Raw genomic sequence first — 23,039 nt, forward strand, 5'->3', positions numbered from 1 at the left:
GACCCTTTATCATCTTGGTCAACCTCCTCTGCACACGTTCCAATTTGTCAGTGTCCTTAAATTGTGGTGCCCAGAACTGGAAACAGGTGTGGTCTGACCAAAGCAGAATAGAGTGGGGGGGGGGGGCGACTTCTCTTGATCAGAACAGTATCCTCCTATTGATGCAGCCTAGAATAACATTAACTTTTATTCCTGCAGTATCAGGCTGTTGACACATGTTGAGCAGTCTACTAAGGCACCTAGATACTTTTCACATGTACTACTGGCAAGCCAGGTGTCCTCCATTTTATATTTTTTGCAGCTGCTTGTTCTTGCCCAAGTGTAGAACCTGACATTTGTCCCTATTCAAATCAATTTTGTTAGTTTGCTATGGTCATCTTGAATCCTGATTCTGTCTTCAGCGGCATGGCTACCTGTCCCAGTTTGGCGTCATCGGCAGATTTGATTAGCATCCTCTCAATACCTTCATCCAAGTCATTTACTGTATAAAGATGTTGAACAACAATTATTGTGCTTGAGTTCCCTAAATCTATATTCCTTCCTTCTCAGACTTGGAAAAAAAATATATTCTTGGGCTCAGAAGCAAGTTGAATTCAAGTGACCACTAGCCGTATCTAAATATATATGTATGTGTGTGTGTTCACTTATCTGATAATAACAGAAGGCTGCATTTCCTTCTGAAAGACCCTCTTTCCCCTACTCACAAGCCTGCTGTTGTATATGTGCTCCATCTCAGCCTCTGCTGGTCTGCCCTGTTCTGCCTCTGAAACATTCAACCCTCTTACATTACAAGGAATTCCATCGCCTAGCAACTGGGCTCTGGAAGCATTCCCATGGCAACTGCATCCCTGGCAGTTGGCTACCAATTGAAGGAGCATCTTGGTTGCATCCTACCCCCACAGGACAGGGCTTGAAAGGGAAGGAAGGGGCTGATGGTTTGTATCTTAACAGAGCTCAAGGGCCTTTTCTGCATAGAAAATGGCAGGTGTGAAGGTGAAGTCCCCTGAATAGGAAGGGCATTTGCCACTAAGCCACATTGTGCTTCCACCTGCTCAATTTCCAGGCCACCACCTTCGTATTCAGTGAGAGTCCTGTCCATTAAGTGGGGGCTGCAGAGGCATTGCTAGAGGGTGCCTCAAAAAAAAAAATCTCCTTTTCCTTTTTTAAAAAAACTTTGTTTACAAAGCAGCTGGGAATGCTGTAAAGTATAGCGTTGGTAAGACCCCAGGCACTTACCCTCTTTTTAATTTGTTCAGAGGCAGTACTTTGTAGTAGCATCTGAGAATTTGTGTCATTGGGCTGTAGCTACCTGGCTGAGCATACGAGGTTGTGGGTTCAATCCTTTGCAAATCCAGGTAGGACTTGCAGAAGTTACGTCCTGCCTGAAACCCTGCAAGCCATGCTGCCAGTCAGTGTAAACAGTACTGAACTAAGTAGACCTGACTCACAAGAGCAGCTTCCTAAGCCACCTAGCAAACACCCTTCTTCCTACATCAGACTCCCATTTAATGTTGGGCACAGTGGAATCAGCTGACAAAATCCAGCATGTTAGAATTACTTTATCTGTGCGTTGTCTACCTTTCCCAGTTAAAGCAGTGCACTCCCTGCCCTTTATCCCGCTTACCATACAGGATGTCATTAGTTGCAGGCTACGTGGTTTCCAGAAGTGCACCAGGAGCTACATCAAGTTTGTGATTGCCCCTGAGAGTGCCTCCTCCCATCAGTCAGTCCCTCTGACCCTGTTTCTGCATTTTTAGTCGTGGACACATGCACACACAAAGCAAGCAGAAAATTGGCAGTACTCTGCTCATACCACATTTGCAAGCAAGGAGAGGGGGAAGTAAAGAGGTATGTGGACTTACATCTTACCGTAATGCACAGCACTAGTCATAAACAAGAGAGAAGCTTGTGGTTGCTGCTTTAAGAACAAAAATTGCCCTCGGGGAAAGCAGAAGTCTGTAACTTATTTCTTTCTGTAACTCTGCTTTCTCCCAATACAATAGTCTGCACCTGCTGGTTAAAGGAAGGGCAGATCTTGTGTTTTCCCAAGGAGCTCTGCGTTCCCTGAAAAATTTCAGTGATGGGTATTTTTTGAGTCATGAAGCTGAGAAGGTTTGGGCCTGGTCCTAGGTGACCACCCTTATGCCACCTTGTGTTCCGTGATGGGATACAAATGTAAGAAAATAATATTAAGAAACAAAAGCAACAACAAATTGCTTCAGAGACAGGTCTCAGAAGCCTTTGAAAGCCACACTTATTGCAAATATGAACTTATGCTAACTTACTTTTTTATGGGGACACCAGAAATGAAGACTTATGATCTTTCTCCCCAATATATTTAAAGTTTTTTTATCCCATCCTTTGATAATTAAAAAGGAATCTAAGACAGTGTAGGTTCTAAAACGTCAGTCTAAAATACATGATAGCTAAACTACAAATTGTGTCCTCAACCAGCCATAGATGGGAACAGTTTAGAGTGGCTGGATCTCTCACGGTTGTGGCTGGCATCCATCCATCTCAAAAGACAATGGAGTGCACTTGCAGGGGTGAATTTCTCAAAGCCATTTCAAAAGCCATGAAGTGCCTGAGGAAACAAGCTCATCTTTACCTGGTGTTAAATTTTTCGGCAAGCAGAAAAGCGGAGATTTACATCATTGAAATGTCTCTAGTCAGAAAGCCCCCATTGCTGGTAAGATGAAAGTCCTTAGCCTTGGGCCTCCTTAAATGATCTCAGTCACTGGAGAGATTCATGTGAGAATAAATGGCAAGCAATGGGCTCATCTTTTTTTTATTTAGTTCATTGCATTTATATCTTACTTTCTTCTCCAAGGAACTCAAGTTGTGTACATGGTTTCCCCTGACCCCATTTAATTTCCACAACAACCTTGTAAGGCAAGTTAGGCTGAGAGGCAGTGGTTGGCCCGAAATTACCCAGTGACCTTCATGGCTGAGTGGGGATTTGAACCCAGGTCCTAGCCCAACCCTCTAACGACTAACACTGTGCTGATCTTCCCATAGTATTAGCATTAACGATACATGTTGTGGATACATGTCTCAAGTTCAAAATCATGTGTTCCGGCAATTCAGTGAATGATAAAAGATACTCTAGCTCAGAATCATCATCTTCAGGCCCGGTAGAGAGAAACAACAATAGCTCCAGTTCATGCTCTGGATAGAAGAGTCAAGCCTCATGGCCCAACAACTGCTTCTGAAATGGATTATTTCAGCCGCTGTTTGCTCCTACTTCTATTTAACGCCAATTACACATTCCTTTCTCTGCCCAGTGTCCATCTTTCTCTCTCTTTCTTAGATCCAAAATGGAAGAGAGCTGTCGCACCCCCAGGAACAGCCCTCCTCAGGACGATAAAGCTGCCCCAACTGGCTTTGCACCCAGAATATCGGAGGCCATGGCTGAGTACTTGGTGAACACTGTGGCCGGCACTGCCAAAATGGTCCAGGCTTCTGTGGAAGCGCAAAAGTCTGCTCAGGTACTCGAGCCCAGGCTCTAGGAATGACCAGTATTGGAGAGACTGAATGAGAGAAATAATTCTCTTGCTCAAAACTCCCAATATCATTTCTCAGCCTTTGCACACAGAGAGTACCCTGGGAGTTAGGCTGAAGCAGGCTTCTTCAAACTCATCCCTCCAGAAGTTTTGAGACTACAATTCCCATCATCCCTGGCCACTGGTCCTGCTAGCTAGGGATCATGGGAGTTGTGGGCCAAAAACATCTGGAGGGCCACGTTTGAGGAAGCCTGGCTGAAGGATAGTTTCTAGCCCAGGACACCCAACCTTGGGCTGAGGGGTGATTTGAACCCTGAACCCCCCCACACATATTCTAACACTGGCTCCATCCAATGCCCTGAACACTTAACAAACTTCAGGGTTCATTGGGGAAAGTAATGCGCTTTAAATGTAAGGTGTGTGTACACAGCCACTGTGACAGGTGTGTAACAACCAGCCTTCAGCACTTTTGCTGCCAGTGTCAAAGGAGGGGGGCTTTTACACTGTGTCACCCATTTTGTGGAAGGAGATCAGGTAAGCACCCAACAATAGGGTGCTTTCACAGACAGTTAAATACATTTCCTTTTTCTTGGGCATTTCCTGACTGTTTTTTTGTGGTTGTTCAGGCTGTTGGAGTTGCTGCAATTATACAAGTATGTTGACGTTTCAGTGGTTATTTGTGGGTTTTAATGGTTTTTGCGTATTGTGGCCGCCTTTGAGATTTGTAAGCTTATAAATGAAAAGATATGTAAGATTTGTAAATAAATCAGTATGTAAGATTTAAAAATAAATGAATAAAATTGTCATTTATAAAAGACCCATGGCACAGTTAAGAGTGACAAAAATGAGCTCTTTTTATAGCAGTTTTATGTAGGAATCTTTTGTATCTGGGGCCTGGCATGGCTTCTAGAGACAATTGTGTGGGGCTCAAAGCCTGCATAGCTGTGACTTGTCCCCCTCTGCCTTCTCTCCAGCTCGCTTGTTTCCATGCAGAACAGTCCCTGGCCCAGGCCCGGCTGAGCTACATGGCAGCCCGGGGGTTGGCCGAGCGACTTTTGGGGTTCCTGAACCCCCCTGACTACCAAGGGCTCTTCCAGCTCCTGACAGAGCCCCCGTTACCCTATTCTGAATTCTGCACCATCATCCGACGTACAGAAAATGGTCAGTATCAATATCCCTGTTGCTGGGAGTCTGTTTTCTGCCTGGACACCCGTCGTCTCTGTCGCTGTCCATCTGGATCCTGCCTAAACCCTCAGTAGCCCCGCCCATTCTTATGGGGGTCACACCCACTGACCCCCCCCCCATATCTTCACCTACTTCAGGTTCTGCATGAAGCTAAGAATTCAGTGGGTGAGGTCTCCATAAGAATGGGGGGGGGGGGCTACTGAGAGAGAGAGTAAGCAGGGTTCAAATGACATGTGGCACAGTGAATGGAGCAACAGAGCCTTTTCATGGGTGGCCCCTCAACTGTGGGATATACAGTGGTCCCTCAGTCCTGTTTATGAACAATTCGGTTTACGAACTCTTGAAAACTGAAAGTAGTGTCCCGGTTTGAGAACTTTACCTCGGTCTGAGAATGGAATCTGAACGGTGGAAGGGCACTGGGTGTGGGAGGCGTCATTAGGGAAAGCACACCTCAGTTTAAGAACGGGTTTCTGGAAGGGATGAAGTTCGTAAACCGAGGTACCACTGCACTCCCCCCGAGGAGGCCTGCCTGGAGCTCTTGTTGCTACAATTATCATTGCTCACCGTATTTCTGCACTTCACCATGCTATTCCAAGGCAGGTTACAAGAGCTTTAGAAATACAATATTAAAATGTTAAAATTAATTACAGTCAAGCGAATATGGTGGGTCCTACCATTTAGGGCCTAGCAGAAGTCTTATTTCTGTTTTCCCAGGTTTCTTTTTAAAGAGCTGCTAATGTTACCATTTTTAATTTAGCACAGTTCAATCTTACTCTCTCCTTCAATGGGCTACTGCTGTTTTAGTTTGCTGTAATAACTTGTGGGCAATAATAATAATAATAATAATAATAATAATTAATCGCTATCTTTATTAAATTTTTTACTTTTGCTTCTTACTGCCTTGCCAGCAGCTCTGCACATGTAAATTTGTGTTGAAGGTGCAGGATATATCAATCATTAAAGAAAGCCACCCCACTCATTACTCCTGCCTTGCAGCACTCCTGCACCCTGTTCTGAAGTGCAAGCCAGGATTCCCAGCCAGAAGAGAACCCAGCCCAGGCTCTGAATTCACCTGTCCGTGAGTGACCTTGTGGGAGGCCCTTGTGGGGCAAACCCATTATCTTAACGTTGGGGAGAGCGTGGTGCTGATAACACCAAGGTTGCAGGTTCATTCCCCGTATGGGATGGCTGCATATTCCCGCATTGCAGGGGGTTGGATTAGATGATGATCCTCAGGGTCTTTTCCAACTCTACAATTCCACACTTTATATATATATATATATATGCTTTTAATTTTATGCAACTCTTTCCAGACCAGACCTTAGCGATGATGGCCTTCAAGGAGGGGGTCATGACTTCCGGTGCTTCATATCCTCTTGTGCCTGTGAAAGAGTGAGTGATATGCGTCCCCTGTGGTCTTCAACCTAAAGGTTTTGTGGGGGGTCCCCCCCCCAATATCTGATGAGCAGGGGCTGGTTGTGATCTGCCCTCTGATGAGAGGAAGGCATTCGGCACATGCTGAGATGCATTACAGCTTTGAAGCCAAGGGTCTAGGCTTGCAGCCATGGCCGTAGTCAAGGGGTGGCAGGGAGGGGCAGCTGCCCCACCAATCAATAAAAATCAATAAAAATACATAGCAAACTGAGGTTCTGCCCCCCACCTAACAAGAGGTCTGCCCCTCCCTAACAAAAACCCTAGCTACGCCCATGCTTGCAGCCATGTCAGAATATTTGTTAAATGTAGTGCTGGGAGGTGGTTATATATTATGACCACAGCAGATGGGGAGGCGCAATTTAACCATTTGCTCCTCAACTGTGTTCTCGACAGAAATTAGCGAGAGAGAAAAGAGGTTGTTCGATGTCTCTGTGAGGGGAGAGGGCAGTCCAGCTGCCACAGGCGCAAGCTCTGGGTTCTCTTTTTCCCCCTGTCTGCCTTCCTAAAAACCCTCCCCGCAGAGCAGTTGTTGGTACTCTCAAATTTAAACAGAGATTTCCAGATCCAGAGACCAGAAAAGTGCCAGGGGCCAGGTGGCAGCAGAGCGTATGTGTCTCTCACCTGTGTTATGTAATAACTCTGTATAAACAGGCATTTGGCTGAGTAAACAATCTATGGCCTTTTTAATGCGTTTGCGGGATAGGGTGACTGGCTTCCCCCCCTTTTGTTGTGCTATGTATTTTGTATTTCCTTTTGTATTTTATGCTGTAAACTGCCCTGTGATCTTTGGATGGAGGGTGGTATATAGATTTAATTATCTCTGTTAATAATAAAGGGAAATGTCAGCTGTGGGCCCTGAGCCCTGCACAGCTGGCAGCAGGCCTGATAGCTGAGTGAGGTGGGTGGGGCTTAACCTGAAGTAGGAGGGGCTAAGGGGAATCAGGAAATAACAGGAAGCAAAACATTTAATTTATTTAGGAGACCACTGTAAGCAGATGAAAACATTAGCAGGGTTCTAATAACACTTGTAATGTAAGAAACACTATGGACAATATGAAGAGATATAAAATATGGATTATAAAATAATACGCAGTTGAAAATGTTGACAATAGGACCCAGGGAGGGGATGGTGGGAAGTCTGGAGATTCTGAGAAATCTCTAAATATGAATATGTACTTGGTACTGTTGTATCGTTACACTTGTAAAACCAAATATATTGTTTTTCTCATGGAAATAGCAGGAAGCACTTTGGAGATCCTATGAAATAGTGTGGAGGGGCCCAATAAGAAAGAGTAGAGCATGAGTGGGGAGGGGCGTTGCCTCTGGCTCCCCCCCTTCCATCCTTCCCTTTTCTCCCACAGCAGGATGTGGACTGCACAGAGGAAGAGGAGGGTCTGTCTCTGCAGATTCGAGGGCGAAACCCCTCACGCCATAAGCAAGTACGTGCCCTCAAACCGCTGTTTCGTATCATTATAGAAATCAGGGTTGACTTTTGCAACCCAGCTACTTTGGATCCCCTGAGATCCGCTATTGGTCAGAGAAATAAATGGAGACATTAATCACATATAAGAAAGCAAGGCTGGATGCTGAGCCTGGTCTTTATGGATCAGTTGCAACAGGATCTCCCCCTCCCACAACAGAGAGAAGAAGAAGAACCCCAAACAAAGTGGGGAGCTACTTTTGAAACTTGCGTCCAGCCACTTTGGCAAGAAAGACACAAATGTCGTAGGAGGAGGGGCTGCATAATTTGCATGGTTTCTAACTTAGCATTCATGACAATTTGTGAATTGCCTGTCTCCATTCTGTCATTCATATTCCTGACACATTTAACCATCCCTTTAGATATTGTAACTACCTTGTCTCCTTTCCCCTCCGGGATACAATATTCTTGCCCCTGGTCAAACCTTCACACTTTGATACTCAAAAGACTTCCATTTGACAGGTCTCAGCTTCTAGTGACAAGCCACCCAAACTGCAGATTTATGGCATGCTGTCAGCCCATTGAGGAGTTTGCAAGTTTCCTGGCTACAGAGGTGGCTGCCAGCAGGGGCCGATATGGACCAAGCATGGCTCGTCTGCCCCCCTTTGATTTCTAAACTAGAAGGTGCTGGAGTTCTGGCCTGGGAACCTATTTTTCCTAAGGAATCTGGCATTTGGGAAGCTGCCTGTGGTCGCTAACTTGTGAGCGAGAGATCCTGCATGTGCTCAGTGGCACTGCCCTTCTGTGGCTCCCGCTAAAGAACCAGAGGGGTTTTGTGTGGTACTTTAAAGCCTGAATTTTGTGGCATAAGCTTTTGTGAACTAGCAGCCACTGTACCAAATGCAGGAAATGTATCCTCATTAGGCAGATAGAAATATACTGTGACAACATGACAGGCCCTACCTCTTCCACTTAATGGCTTTTGGGTCCCACCCCTCTGTACTTGTGTGTTTGTGTCCCACCCCTCTGTACTTGTGTGTGTGTGCCTAACATGCCAGCTGAGGACAGCTCCTCCTGCATCTGATGATGTCAGCCCTAGACTGTGAAAACTGATGTGGTAATGAATCTATTTGTCTTCAAAGTGCCACAAGGCCTTCTGTTGTTTTTGCTGCAAACCCTAACACAGGTCATCTCTCGAATTTGTTACTACTAGTAGTATGTTTGTTGGAAGCATGGGCTTCGACTCCCAAGACTGGAAAATGGCTTTGAAGATGCCCAGACATTTCCTCAGTCCTATTTGCTTTCTTCCCTTACCAGGTGGAGACTGTGCTTCTGGAAGATCAGATGGGGTATGTGACCCAGCGCCGGCCCCGAAGGTCCCCCTCGGCTGGCGTGGAGGGGCTTTCTCCCCTAGTATCTGAGCAGGACCTCAACACCATTCAGGTATTGACTCTCTGGGCATAAGGCACCAGGGGAAATTGGAGAGGACAGGTGGTAGAGGCAAGAGGAGCAGGATTTGTTTGTCTAATCTTTATTTATTACATTTATATACAATCTTTCCCCACAAGCATTTCAAGGTGGTGTACTTGGGTTCTTCCCTCCCACCCACCACCCTCACAGCAACCCTGTGAGGTAGGCTAGACTGAGAGGCAGTGACTGGCCCAAGATCACCCAGTGAGCTTCATTGGCTGAGTCGGGATTTGAACCTTGGTCTCCCAACACTTTAAAGTCTAACAGTTATACTACAAGGACTTACAAATCTACTGGTACTGCTTTTCCTGGCGTAGAAATGCACTGATGGGAACATTGTCATCGGCTGATCTCTGCTTTTCTAAGCAGACAAAGAGAGACTGGACAGGAGACCATGTGGAAGGGAGGGAGGGAGGACAGCCTGCCAGGCCCCATCCACGACTTGTGAGTCACAACTCTAGACAAGAAGTAGGGTGCCCCTAGGGTTGCATTGATTATACCACAAAGCAAGCAAACTTTTAACTGGAGTCCTTAAAGCTGTGAAGAATTGCTTGACAGTTTGGGAGGCAACACACAGTGAATCTTTTCTGCAAGCTGCGGACTGTTGCATTTGTAGATGCAAATCTAGGGTTTTCCCATTTTATCCCCAGAACAACCCTGCAAAGTAGGCTATGCCAACAGCAACTGTTACTGGCCTCCAGGTCATCCTGCAAGCATCATGCCTTGTTGTGGATGTGAACCCAGCTCTCCCTAGTCCAACACACTGGTTGCCATACTTCATAGTTATGCAAAAGCAAGAATTTCAGCAGATGTGGGTCTTTGCATTCCTGCAAGCCACAATCTCTTCTTCTATGGAGCCTCCCTCTCTTTTTCCTGCCCTCGACCCAACCTGTGCAGAATGCACCCAAGTATCGGCTGTGACTCCTGCCCACATCCAGGCTGAGGGAGGAGGGAGAAAGAAGAGGATTTCCCTCATGCGTGGGACTATAGAACACTCCATCTTTCTTATTTTCAGAAATTCTGAAACGTTTAGCATCACCACACTCCAGTCACAGGTTTTATACTAGTATGGCTGGGGGTGGACTGCCAACTTTGGGGGAAGTTGTGTTGCCAGGGATAACTTTAATTTTGGATGTGTTTCAATGAATATATGAAACGTGTAAAAGAGCAAGGTCTGTTTCCGTCTGGGAGGATGGCAACCCTAACCCCACACTTCCAGCAGGACCTATCTTTGGACCAAGCCCAGAGTTGGGGAACTTTTGACCATAAATCATCACATTCCTTGGTATAATCATAGCCACATTCTATGCCAAGTAGGAAACAGACTTTTTCAGTGTTAGGGTGGTGGAGGAGGAGGGGCTTAGAAACTGTGTTTTGCTTCTCATTTTCTTCCTTCCCTGCACTACAGCCCCTGATCTGCTGCCCGTCCCGCCAGGGTGGGCCAGGCAAGTTCCTGAGCAAAGTGTCTCGGCGCAAGGATCCGCCTCAGCCAGAGAATTCGGACAGCGACACCGACCAGCCAGAGGCTTTGTCTGAGGACACCTGATCAACCTGGCTCCAGACCCACTGTATTCACAAGAGAGAATAATAAACACTCCGCTTGAACCCCTCTCCCATTTACCTCCAGGATCTGGAGAGGGAAAGGACAATGCATCTCTTGCCCATTCCATCGGAGAGAGCCAACATGGCACCCTCCCGATGTTGGTCAGCTATGGTTCCCACCATCCCTAGCCATTGGCCATGCTGGTTGCAGCTGTTGGGAGATATACTCTGAAGGGCACCAGATTGGCTATCCTTGCAATAATCACAGCAAGCAGGATTGGGAAGGGGAGGAAAGCTGCAAAGCATGCTGGGTTAATTGACATAAGATGCATTCTGGGTAAACATCAGGTTCTGTCCATGAAGGGATTGAAGAACCACTCAAAGCAGCTGGCACTGCCACCTCTTCCAAAATATATTTGAATAAAATGCAAATGAACAAACAAGTGAAAACCCTGACCATTGCATATACATGAGTGAATTCATATACTGTACAGCCTGCATATCTGTTCACAGATTAGCAAAGAAGAGGTGGTGTGGTGTAATGGACTGAGTGCTAGACTTGGCCAAGGAGTCCTGAGTTCAAATCCTAGCTGGACCCATGCTTGTGATTTTGATTTATACACACACACACACACACACACACAGTAGTACCTCTGTTTTCGAACATCTCTGTTGACGAGCATTTCAGTTTTTGAACACCGTAAACTCGGGTTTTCGAACACGCCTCGGAAGTTAAACATGCCACACGGCTTCCACTGAGTGCAAGATCCTGAGGCCCAGCTGTCTACTGATTTTTTGGTTTTCGAACGTTTCAGAACTCGAATGGTCTTCCAGAATGGATTACATTCGAAAACCGAGGTACCACTGTATACGTAGTGCCATCAATGGACAATTTACTGTTAAATTCATACATAGCCCTGGTGAAAGGTCAGCACACTGATATAAATGCTAGGTGCCTACCCATAATCTGTAACAATACCAAAGCGTGCCAGTAGCCACTATTAACTCTATAAAAGCAAAAACTATGGAATTTGAAAATCAACCATATTTTATCTGAAGATTCTTTACCCCTTCATGTGGCAACTTCAGTCGCCCAGCACCTTGTAAATAAAACTCTTATCAACCAAAGAAGAAATGATTAGAAAGCCCACCGATTCAAATCATGTTTTCGAAATTTATTTCGCACTCCCGTTAAGCAATACCACTCATTAAAAAACACGTTTGTTTGTTGTCAAAACAGGAAAAAATATGATCTCTCGAGGTAAAAGTTCTGCTTTCAATTGCAAGATATATTATTAAAGGCGGCCACTTCCTTGCTAAAGACTTTTGCACAGCAATTCTTACTATCAAGACTATACAAAAGATACAAAAGCACTGGATCTGGCGAGCCTTTTAGCGTGGGGAAATAACAGTTCCCTTTCCCTACTTTCTACTGGCCAATAAGAAAACAGGAGGGTGCGAAGGAGCCGCCCCAGGGGAAGCCGGAAGCGCTCCAAAGCCAACCTCCATGTCGGCGGCTGTTCGCGAGACTCTCTCTACTAAATGGAGCTTTTCGGAAGCCTCGGTCCTCCGACTACTCTAGGAGCGGAGTAACCATAAATCACAGGAAGAAGACGAGGAGAAGTGGCCCTTCTAGCCCGGCTTCTTGTTGGTGGGGCTACACCAAAACGAAAGCCGACAGGGGAGCGTATGTAGACGAAACCATTGGCGTTCCGAAATGTCCCTCTTCCCCGGGGAAGGGGCGGGAGTGCGGTTTTTAAAGAGACAGGCAGACATTTTCCTTTCCGAACCTGAGCAGAGTAGCTGAAGGTTGCGGAAACCGGGGGAAGCTGCGTGCATTGGGCCGAAGCAGGAAGGCAACAAGCGGGGAGCGGGAGCCTCCGAGTCCGTCGTGAGGACGAGAAAGAGCGGGCGGAACACGAGGGGCTCCTGCAGCGGGTGGGCGCTGCGGGGTCCGAGCGTTGCATCGGCTCTCGGGGCTGGAGCGGGGCTTGCAAGGAGGTTCCGCCGCCGGAGCAACAGCTGGCCGCGAGATGAAGCAAGAAAACATCTTCCTCTTCGTCCCCAACCTCATCGGTACGTTCCCCGGGGTGCCGGGCGGGGGAGAGGAGGAGGCTGCGATCCTGAAACACGTCGGGCTGCGTGCGCGCCATCCACTTGAAAGCGCGCTGCTTCTCCTCCCCGAAATGCTGGGAAGTGGAGTTTACCCGGCACGGACTTTTTAGCCCTCGCAAACCACCCTTCCCAGGATTTATATGTGCTTTAAGGATGCTTTAAATGGATGGTGTGTGTGTTCGCATCCTGAATGAGTAGACCGGCTGGAATGAATGGGGGCCTGCCTTAGTCATGCCCATTAATCTGGATGAGGCAGCCCTGCTGTGGCTCATGGTCAGTGTAATCCATGAGCCCCGGGAAGAGCCTCATCAACCCAGCTGAACTGCACAGGGGGGGGTCGCTTCTGTGTAAACGTGCTTAGGGTGGGGTGCTGCGATGCTCAGGCCTGGCCCTAGTTCTGGAGACATGACCTAGTTCTGGGCCTCTCGAGATGTTCAGAAGCAGTAGAGCTCCAAATCCCGGTGCTGGGAGGCAGACACAGGTGGGTGAAGGCTCCTTGCCTACATGCTCCGTTTACAGACTTCCCGAATGCAGCCTGGAAAACCGGGTGCCGATGCCGGACTGGATCGACCTTTGGTCTGATCTCGCTTGGTAAGAGCTGAGAAGTGCATGGTGCTCCGGCCCCTTCCCCGCCTCCTTTGCCTTGCCTCCGGGCCTTCTGCTTCAACACTCCCGTCTATTTCCTGCCCTGTTATTTTCACAAGTGTTAATCTGCAGCTGAAGGCAGCAGCAGCAGCATCAGGACTGTCTCCTCCACATCAGATGTGACAGGCAGGCAAGTGACTCACCTGTCTCTTGTAGGCTCAGCCTGGACCCTTTCATTTCTCACAGTTGATTGTAGCTTTCAGTGCCAAAAACAAAAGAGGAAAAGGGTGTTTCTAAAATAGGGAGTCTGTTCTTCCTTGTCTTCAACACTCCTGAAGGAAACATTAATGATCTTTGAGTGACTCTTGCCTAGATATCTGGGGAGGTGGGGTTGTGGGTAGCAAAGGAGCGGAACCAACCAGAATTTGCATGACCCATTTCCCCAGTTTTCTGGGGGGCTGCAGGGCTTGGGGGTTAAAAGATTCCAGGACAAAGTCTCATTTTGTTTCCTTGTCCTTTGCAGGTTACGCCCGCATAATCTTCGCTTTTGTCGCGTTCTATTTTATGCCAACCTCCCACATAATAGCATCCTTCTTTTACCTCCTAAGTGGTTTCCTTGATGCCTTCGATGGCTATGCGGCTCGGGCCCTGGACCAAGGTAAGGCTTGTTTGCCTCGAGGCAGAGAGGGCTACAGGGTGGCTCATACGGGCCATACACTGAAAGCACATGGCTCCGTGAGCGGCAAACTATAGTTCCCAGGATTCTTTTGGGGTGCTTTTAAATGCATGGCATGTATGCATTTTGTGTGGTATGGAATAATTTGTTGTGGTGTAATGCAGTCAGTTTGAATATATATATATATATATATACAGAGAGAGAGAGTCAGGAGCACATATATGAGGAGATGAAGCTGTCCCACACAGAGTTAGATCACTGGTCCATCTATTTCAGTGCTGTCTGCTCTGAATGACGGCAGCAGCTCTCTACAGTCTCAGGCTAACCGACCCTTTATTAGTTGAAGATGCTGGAGGATGCACCTGAGGCCTCCTGTGTGGGCAGCATGTCTCCCACTGCTGAGCTGCATTCCGTCCTCAGAAGACGACTGAGGTTGCCGTGTTGCTTAAGAGTATGAGCTACAAGGTCCCTGGCTCAAAGCTTGGTTCAGGTTTGAGCTCACTGGGTGGCAGCCGGCAAGGAGCTATCCCTCAGTCTTACCCCTCCTCAGATCTGTACTTTGCTGCTGCTGCTGCAACAAGGCGCTGCCGGCCTGAACCTCCCCTGCCAGCAGCAGCCACAAAGAAGGAGGGTCTGTGCCCTAGCTCCTTTGTGCAATGTGCCCCACCCCACTTCCTCTTGCAACGCAGTGCTACTCTTTGCCTCACCCTCCCTTACAGAAACCTGCAGGAATAACACCTGGTTCTGGGTAAAACTCTCCAGATCCGCAACTGTAGCCAAAAGGAAGCGTGTCCAAATAGACTGAGCTTTTCTTGCTGAGATGGGAAGGTTTCACAAGGCTCTCGTTACTTTCCGTCTGTGTAAGCTGCACGCCGAAACCTGTTGTTTTCAAGTGTGCCTGCCTGGACCACACAACTCATGGCCTCACAGCAGAAGCACAGCCAGCCACCTGTGCCCGTCACCTGCCTGTCAAGCACATAGCAAGCCACAATATATGCATTAAAGCTTTGATGGGTGACGGGTGACGTGTGGCTGCAGTCTCTACTGTATGCATAGCTTCCTCCCCATTGGTTTACAGCGCCCTTGCCATTCTAATGTGTGCTGTTCTTCCCAGGCACCCGCTTTGGCGCCATGCTGGACATGCTGACGGACCGCTGCGCCACCATGTGCCTGCTGGTGAACCTCGCTATGCTCTACCCTGAATCTGCCCTTTGGTTCCAACTCAGCATGAGCCTTGACGTCGCCTCCCACTGGCTCCATCTCCACAGGTACCAGCTGGGGAAAGGAGGGACTCTGCCCTCGATGGCGGCATCAGAAGTTGCCTTGTACAATATTGGACAATGATGTCCAGGTCTGGCTCAGCCTCGCCCGCTGTGACTCGCGGCAGGGTCTCGGGCTGATAGGGAGCCTTTCATATCGCCCGTCTGCCTATTCCTTTTAACTGGAGGTGCCGGAGACCAAACCTGGGTTCTTCTGCAAACAACCCAGATGCTCTGCCGCTCAGCCATGGTGCCTCCCCGGCTGGGATAGAGAGGCATGGAAGGGAAGAGAGGTTGAGCACCCCTGGCTCCCATTTTAACTACCTTCTCTGCTCCCACCAGCACCGTGGTAAAAGGTGGGGAGAGCCACAAGACCATCGACTTGTCAGGGAATCCAATCCTGCGGGTGTATTACAGCTCCCGGGTGAGTGATAATTTCTTTAGAAAACACTCTCCCTCTCCCCTCCCCCTCTCTCTGAACTCTCTCTCCCCCCCCCCCCACTCTCGCTCCCTCTCTCTGAACTCTCTCTCTCTCCTTCTCTCTGAACTGCCTCTCTCTCTCCCCCCCACTCCCTCTCTCTGAACTATCTCTCCCCCCCCCGCTCCCGCTCCCTCTCCCTCTCTCTCCTTCTCTCTGAACTGTCTCTCTCCCCCCCCCCCCGCTCCCGCTCCCTCTCTCTGAACTGTTCCTACTACATTTCTCCAGGCTTCCATCCCTTTAAAAAAAAAAGTATGTTCAAAAGCTTTATTGAACAAATGACAAAACAAATAAAGCAAGAAGATGGGGGGGGGGGACGTAATGTGATAAGCTACCAAAAAAAAAAAAAAAAGCCAGATCTTTCAGTAAACGCAAAGGAAATCAGAATTGTTGGTGCAAGGCCGGTGTAATTGAGCAATTTTCTATTTCCACTGCTTTCTACGGGTTCTTTCTCCTTGGAATAAAAATAGAAATATCGCTTGCTATCATATTTTCTCCAAGGCAAAATACTGCCCCATTCATTCCCCTCCACCATCAGAGTCTCACAATCTATATTGGGAGATCCCTCCCTCTCTCCTAGTTCGGCCCCACTCTCCACCCCAAATCCTGTATTTGGAAGCCTTCTTGAAAAGTATGAACAGAAAGGGAGGGTCCATTCACTGTCATTAAAAAATATACCGCAGTACACAATGAACTATGGGAGATTTAATTTCCACTCGGTCCCTTGCAGATTTAGCTGTTTGCTCGAAGAGGGTTTGTGGCCGTTGTATCATATTTTAAAAGTTTGGAAAGAGTTTGGGAGAGTGTTTCATATTTCACTTCTGCAGCATCTCCATTGGTTTCCAGTCAGTTTCAAGGCCTGATTTTTTTAAAGGGCTCTTTTGGATCTTTTAAAGCCCTAAGTCATCTGGTTCCAGGATTGTTTGCTTTATATCAAATGATCTCAGGACGGATACGCGGATCTTTAAAGCAATCCCAGTTGCAAATCAAGAGTGGATAAAGACAGTAAATAAACTTAAAACACAGGGGCCAGTTGCTACACTATTAAGTTGATAAGGGTAACAATTCCAGAATGCCTGAGCAAATTAACCAGGTCTTAAGCTAGTGCCAAAACAAAATCAAAGTTGTTTCTGAGTTGTCTTCAACAGCAGCCCCACATAGAGTGCGTTACAGTAATCCAGTCATCCAGTCAGAAGGTTATTAGTGTGCCAGGCTATCTCTATCCAGAAATGGCTGTAGCTGGAAAAACAACAGAAGTTGACCAAACACGGCTTCCTTCCTCAAACCAGGCCTGAAACCAAGCTGGAAGATGTCTAGATAATCCATTTCCTCCTGAAATGTCTGGAGCTGCATGATCATCCCCCAGAAAGGGGATATTTGCAGCTGGGCAGTAGTTGTCACGCACCTCCAAGTCCAGCTTCCCATATGAGGCTGTCTGTATCTTAAGATCCCCCTCGGGGTCCCTGCCCTGGGGGATCAGGGACTTCTCTATGATGGCATCAAAGCAATAGAGCTCTCTTCCTAGAGAACCCACCTGACTCCTTCATTGTTGGTCATCAGACGGCAGGCCAAGGCTGCCCTTTTCTGCAAAGTGTTGGGAGTATCCGACCACTGGCATAATGTGCCTGCTACTTATATTAACTTTGTTTCCCTCTTGACATAGCTGACATAATTTCCCTTAAAAAAAGGGAAATTCCCTTATTCCGAATAGGATTCCTTGCAAGAAAAGGGAAAAGTTGACAGCTATGCCCTCTTGGATTGTAGTATTAGTAGTACCAGTGGTACTTACCGTATTTTTCGCTCTATAAGACGCACCAGACCACAAGACACACCTAGTTTTTGGAGGAGGAAAACAAGAAAAAAAATATTCTGAATCTCAGAAGCCAGAACAGCAAGAGGGATCGCTGCGCAGTGAAAGCAGCAATCCCTCTTGCTGTTCTGGCTTCTGGGATAGCTGTTCAGCCTACATTCACTCCATAAGACGCACACACATCCCCCTTACTTTTTAGGAGGGAAAAAGTGAGTCTTATAGAGCAAAAAATATAGTACATACATGATGCTGTACTGCATGCTTGTAAGCTGATTTAGCGGCGATTGCAGTCTGCACACGTTTTTGAATAAACTAGCAGCCAAACAGAGCTGTCATTCTTATGTGTGCAGTGGGCACGCCCTTCGGAACAACTCAGGTAGCTTCTCTTTGCTGTCTTTTCTCTAGCCTGGTTTGACATGCTTTCTCCTCCTCTTCCTCCTTCCAGACTGTCCTCTTCATCATGTGCGCTGGGAATGAGCTCTTCTACTGCATGCTCTATTTGCTGTGTTTTGGGGAAGGACCAGAAAGTGAGTATCCTAAGCCAGAGGGACGATGCCTGGGGGTCAGAGGGCATTTCAAAGGACTCCTTCCTTACCCCACCCCCTTTTTCTTTTTCCAGTCCTGCCCGGACAGGCTGGTCTCTACCGCCTGGTCCTGTGGGTTTCTGCCCCCATCGCCATCACCAAGAGCCTCATCAGCCTGGTCCACCTGATCTGCGCCTCGTGCAACATGGCTGCTCTGGACGTCGCGGAACGCGCAAAGAGGAAGTAGCGTCAAACGACCCCAGCGGAGGGGCAGAAGCATCACTCCCTTTCACGCTCGCAGTGGGACCAGCTTACCATCCCTTGCCGTGACAGGGTTAGCCACTCCACATGCACAGCTCTTGCTTGATGCGATGACCCCACCTTCCCACGAATGTATAGGATGATGGGAATACGTCCTGCTCCTCCCGGCTCCCTCCTGCATTCCCATGATGCTTTGCACTTAGGAGAAGATTGGCTGGCAGGGAGGAATATTGACTTCACCTGTGGGCTGAAATGGAGGGATTGGATCGGCCATTTTGAGGGCAGCTAAATAGACCTTCGTTTCCAGCTTTTTGGTTTCTGTGCTTCAAAACTTGCTGTATATTTGGGTGGGGCAGGACCAAATTCAGCCACAAAAGAAGTACCTTTTCATTTCCTAAAAGTGCATGGGAGTATTGCTCTTGAGTTAGGAGGCCATATCATTTCCAAAATTCTCAAGTATATCTAGGCCTGGGCAGCAAATGAATTGGCCAGTTGGTGACCATTTGATTTGGATTATACATTTGAAAATGACTATCCTAGGTTCCTAGGAAAGAAGCCCCATTGAGGCTTGAGTTCTGTGTGCAGTATTATCCATTTTAAGATTATCTCTGGCCGTAAATTTCTGCATCTGCTTTAGCCAATGTTCCATGTTGCTTAGACATGCTTGGCCGTAAACAGCCATTTGGATCCTGCTCCCAGATTCTCTTACCTTCTCACAATGCTTTGCTTGTGAGAGCATCTGCATTCATTTTTCTGCTGTTGTTGGCTGTTTTTGCTACATGGAGCTGTAGGCTTCTAAATACCCTGGAGGAGCACAGGGCATAGAGGAGCCATTTTGTAGCATTGCTATTGAACATTACCTTGGTCCGCTGTTTCTTCACACAACTTTCTCCATCTTCTTTGCACGCAATTTCGGACTGACCATAGTTGAGATTGGCTGTTCTTTCCCCTCAATCATGCATGTGCAATTTTGAAAGAGTGCAGTAGAATTTGAATGTGAGGTAAACATTGGGCAGTTTAGCAGCCATCTTGCCCAGTCTGGCTTCTCTGTCCTTTCTTCCTCTGAAGGCAGGGCAATTATTTGTGGATTTCTCCCTCTGTTTCTGAGCTCTTGGTAGTTCCCTGAGATATTCTGGGTCCTGTCCTTGCATACCTGTCTTCCTCTCTTCCCTTTCCTCAATCATTTGTGCATGAACATAAGTTGCCATATCACACCACAGTTCTGTTTTCCTCCATATGATTTTTTTGGTTATTATCAGTGATGGCTAGGTTTACAGTGACATGGTAGCCATCCTAGCCACTCCTAAGACTAAGTAGGGCCTCTGGCCCTCCAGATGTTGCTGAACTGCAACTCCCATCAGCCTCAGCAAGCATGACCTGGGATTATGGGAGTTGTAGTTCAGCATCATCTAGAGGGCTAAAGGTTCCCCACATCCACTTTAAAGCTTCCTTCTCTCAGCACCCCACAAAAGCCAGTTCTTCCTTTTGACAAGAGGAGATAGAGGTGACTAATGACGGGGATTGTGGAGATGGGATTTGGCGGCCATCTTAGAAAAACCACCTTAAGGACCTGAAGTGACACTAAGGACTTGGCAGCTGTATTGGAGCAAACCAACTTCAGGTAACCTGCCCCATGTCTTCATATATTGAGCCAAACTAGATTATTATTTGCTAGAAACTTCCCTCATCCAAATGGTGCGGTGGGGGCAGAGGGACGCACAGGTGCTGAGGGTAATTATTGCTTCTGTGGATTGTCGCGTGCTGTCTCCTGCCGGATGGGGAGCAGTTGTTACCTTGCCATGTCCTCTCCTCTCCTTCGCAGCGTCACTGCCACACCCTCACAACCCCCAGTGGTGTGTAATTTGTATGTAGGTTTTTAAAAATTAAGACTTGGTGCAATAAGACACCCCCTCTCTCAACGGAGTGGGAGTTGCTGTAATAAAGACAACTGTGTAACCATCTGATTGTGTGTGTTTTGTAATTTGGTGGGAGGTTTTATATAAGGATCTTGAAGAATAGCTGGGTTGTTGGGGGCGGGTTGCTCAGCCACAGTTCCCAGCTCTGAATTTAACTGCATTCTGAAAGGGTTGAGAAAGTCAATATGGTCAAGTGCTCACAGTGCTCTGTATGTTTAGATTTGGTCCTGGATCCTAATCTCATGGATGAGGTTGATCAAACTGCACACTCTTGATTATGTGGGCAGTTTGAGTCTTTGGGAAGGAGGCAGGAGGCTCTAGGATGCTGCCAGAATCTCGTGCCTCCTTACCTGGCTTTGGGAAGGCAGTGCAAGGACTTGTGGCAGGGTGTGTGTGTGTGTGTGTGCGCGCGCAAATGTTGCAGAGGGCCACCAGAAAAGACATTAAGGGCTACGTGTTGGACCACCCTGAATTACCGTATTTTTTGCTCTGTAAGACACACCAGACCACAAGACGCACCTAGTTTTTGGAGGAGGAAAACAATAAAAAAAATATTCTGAATCTCAGAAGCCAGAACAGCAAGAGGGATCGCTGCGCAGTGAAAGCAGCAATCCCTCTTTCTGTTCTGGCTTCTGGGATAGCTGTTCAGCCTACATTCACTCCATAAGACGCACACACATTTCCCCTTACTTTTTAGGAGGGGAAAAGTGAGTCTTATAGAGCAAAAAATACGGTAAATTCAGTTTTCCTTGTGAGTTTTTTTGTTGGGCAGAGAATTGGCACAGATACAAAATCTTTGCAGGAAACAGGGACAGACACGGCCTTCATGCATCTGAGTTTATTTACTCGATTCATGCGTTGATACAAAAATCTGTAGCAGTTTATAATTTGACCTTCTCCCGCCCCACCCACCATATCTTTATACAAACTGATAATAGGATTTGTAATATTTCTTGGAACTCCCCACCCCCACCCCACACACAAAAAAAAACCAAAACAAAATTCTGAATCTTATGAAAGGATTTGATTGGTCCCAGACTCAGGAAGACCCCACCCTTTCCTGTTTTTAATATAATAATTTTAATTAGCAGGCACAAATAATGCAGAACCGAGCAGAAAAATGAACAGTAACAAATAAGTTACAAAATAAGCAAATCTAGTGAATAAAAGTGCTTACCCATTTTTGCTCAACATTATGTTACGAGCGCTATATGGAAAACAATGAACTGTGATTTGTTTTTTGGAACGATGGCATGATAGAAATCGGTTCTCCTGGCGGAAATAGACCTGTTTCCACATCTCCCCATCAGGAAAGATGGTGGAAATTTATATTTTCACTGAGTCAGTGTTGCAGAGGGATATGAAGTGTCAGGCTGTGACGTTTCCTGTTCCCTCCTCAACGCCGCTACATATGAAGGCACACTTAGTGCTCCACGAAGTGAAAAACTAAACTACGTCTCAAAAACGGGGGGGAAAGGAAATACAAAATAAAATCTCCCTCTTGTTCTTTCCCCCCTAAAAACCTCATCCTGCCCCGAATTGTAGAATAGTAAAGCAAACTTCATTCTTCAGCATCCAAAATTTTGCCCCACCCCAAATATGAAAACATCTATCAAGCATCATGTCAAAGATATAGGTTATGTGGTTTTTCATTCAATAACGGATACGTGTAAATGTAAAACCCCTCTCCCCCAACAAACAGTCTCTCCTATCGTTCCATAGGCGCCTCCTCAAATTCTGCTTTTAACCTCCCTTCGTGCCCCACCCTCTCCTGGCCCCCAGGGTCTGGTGGTGGTTTAAAGCATGGTTTTGAGTGTAAAACAAGGCAACAGATTATTTTGTAGACCAGGGGTGGGTGGGTGGGTGGGTGGGTGGGAAGGGGCAACGGGTAAGGTAGCTTTGAGAGAACATCTGCTGCAATGGAACCTTTCCTTTCAGATTGCATTGTGGACCCCAACTTTGATCTGAAGTCTCAGATCAGCAGTTGATTCTACCTAGCAGGTCACTTGGAGTTAGCTGCTACAGGATGGTGGTTGCAGGACAATGGTCCTTCTCTCCAAGTGGACTGTGGGCCAATCCACTGCCCTTCTTGCTAGAGAGGACTGGATACCTCCCTCTCGGTGGGCTGGCTATAACTAAGCAGGCCCCAGTTACTGATCCCTGTGCAAAGTTCTAATTCTTCCCTGTTATTTGCAATCCATCCCAAAACAATCCCTTGTTCCTGACCCCGTCCTGTTTGAGATTTGGGTTTCCTGAATCCCGCTGAACCCACCTCTCCTTCCATTTTGGTCCCGCTGGTATTCCATCTCCCACCAAACCGAACCCTATTTTCCCTCCTCTAAGAGACCGCCATTCACCTGCCAGCCCCCTCACCACTTTCCTGACCCCTTTCCCCCTCAAAGCCGTCCTTCCTATTGACTTTCACACCATAGTACACTCTGAGCTCTCTCCTCCCTTCCAAGTTTCTGATTCACCCCTTCAACTTTCCCTCCCCCCCAAATATAAGCATATAAAAACATGCAGATTAGAATACTTGCATTTCAACATCAAAATACAACCGCTTTCCCCTGCCATCCCTTCCCACCTTAGAGAGGTACAGTCTCCAGGAAGCGGGAGAAAAACAACAAAATTGCCCTGCCTTCTACGCCATGCACCCATCAAAGGGAGAGCAAAATTGTTATTTTTCTGAGGGATAGTTGAGGGAAGGTCAGAGGTTAATAATTCGTGCAGATGGGATTAACGAGGGGGGAGTTTAAGGTCACCCCCCTCACCCTAAATAAAGCCCTGTGACATCCTCCAAGCACAGATTTTAAAGGAGGAAGCCATTATACCACCCCTTCCCCTATATCCCCCCCCTCCCC

General features: G+C 47.2%; 2 protein-coding genes across 3 annotated transcripts; both read left to right on the forward strand.

Moving 5' to 3' along the window:
* Positions 1-138: 138 nt before the first annotated feature.
* Positions 139-11,190, forward strand: LOC114582816 (uncharacterized). The gene is made up of 8 exons (XM_028704115.2): positions 139-935; positions 3,311-3,488; positions 4,478-4,664; positions 5,685-5,766; positions 6,002-6,080; positions 7,484-7,561; positions 8,860-8,985; positions 10,421-11,190. Exons 2-8 carry the CDS (start codon positions 3,318-3,320, stop codon positions 10,556-10,558), a joined length of 861 nt encoding a protein of 286 aa, XP_028559948.1. The 5' UTR covers positions 139-935; positions 3,311-3,317; the 3' UTR covers positions 10,559-11,190.
* A 997-nt stretch (positions 11,191-12,187) lies between these two features.
* CDIPT (CDP-diacylglycerol--inositol 3-phosphatidyltransferase) lies at positions 12,188-20,222 on the forward strand. Of its 2 annotated transcripts, none has more exons than XM_028702966.2 (6): positions 12,188-12,630; positions 13,778-13,912; positions 15,045-15,198; positions 15,532-15,613; positions 17,923-18,004; positions 18,097-20,222. In XM_028702966.2, the coding sequence occupies exons 1-6, from the start codon at positions 12,588-12,590 to the stop codon at positions 18,246-18,248; spliced, it is 648 nt and encodes a 215-aa protein (XP_028558799.1). In that variant the 5' UTR covers positions 12,188-12,587; the 3' UTR covers positions 18,249-20,222. The 2 variants fall into 2 exon arrangements, with proteins under 2 accessions (XP_028558799.1, XP_028558800.1); XM_028702967.2 differs by having other exon boundaries at positions 12,363-12,630; positions 13,863-13,912.
* The last annotated feature ends 2,817 nt before the right edge of the window (positions 20,223-23,039 follow it).

The sequence above is a fragment of the Podarcis muralis genome, chromosome 13 (assembly GCF_964188315.1).
Source record: "Podarcis muralis chromosome 13, rPodMur119.hap1.1, whole genome shotgun sequence".
NCBI classification, from domain to species: Eukaryota; Metazoa; Chordata; class Lepidosauria; order Squamata; family Lacertidae; genus Podarcis; species Podarcis muralis.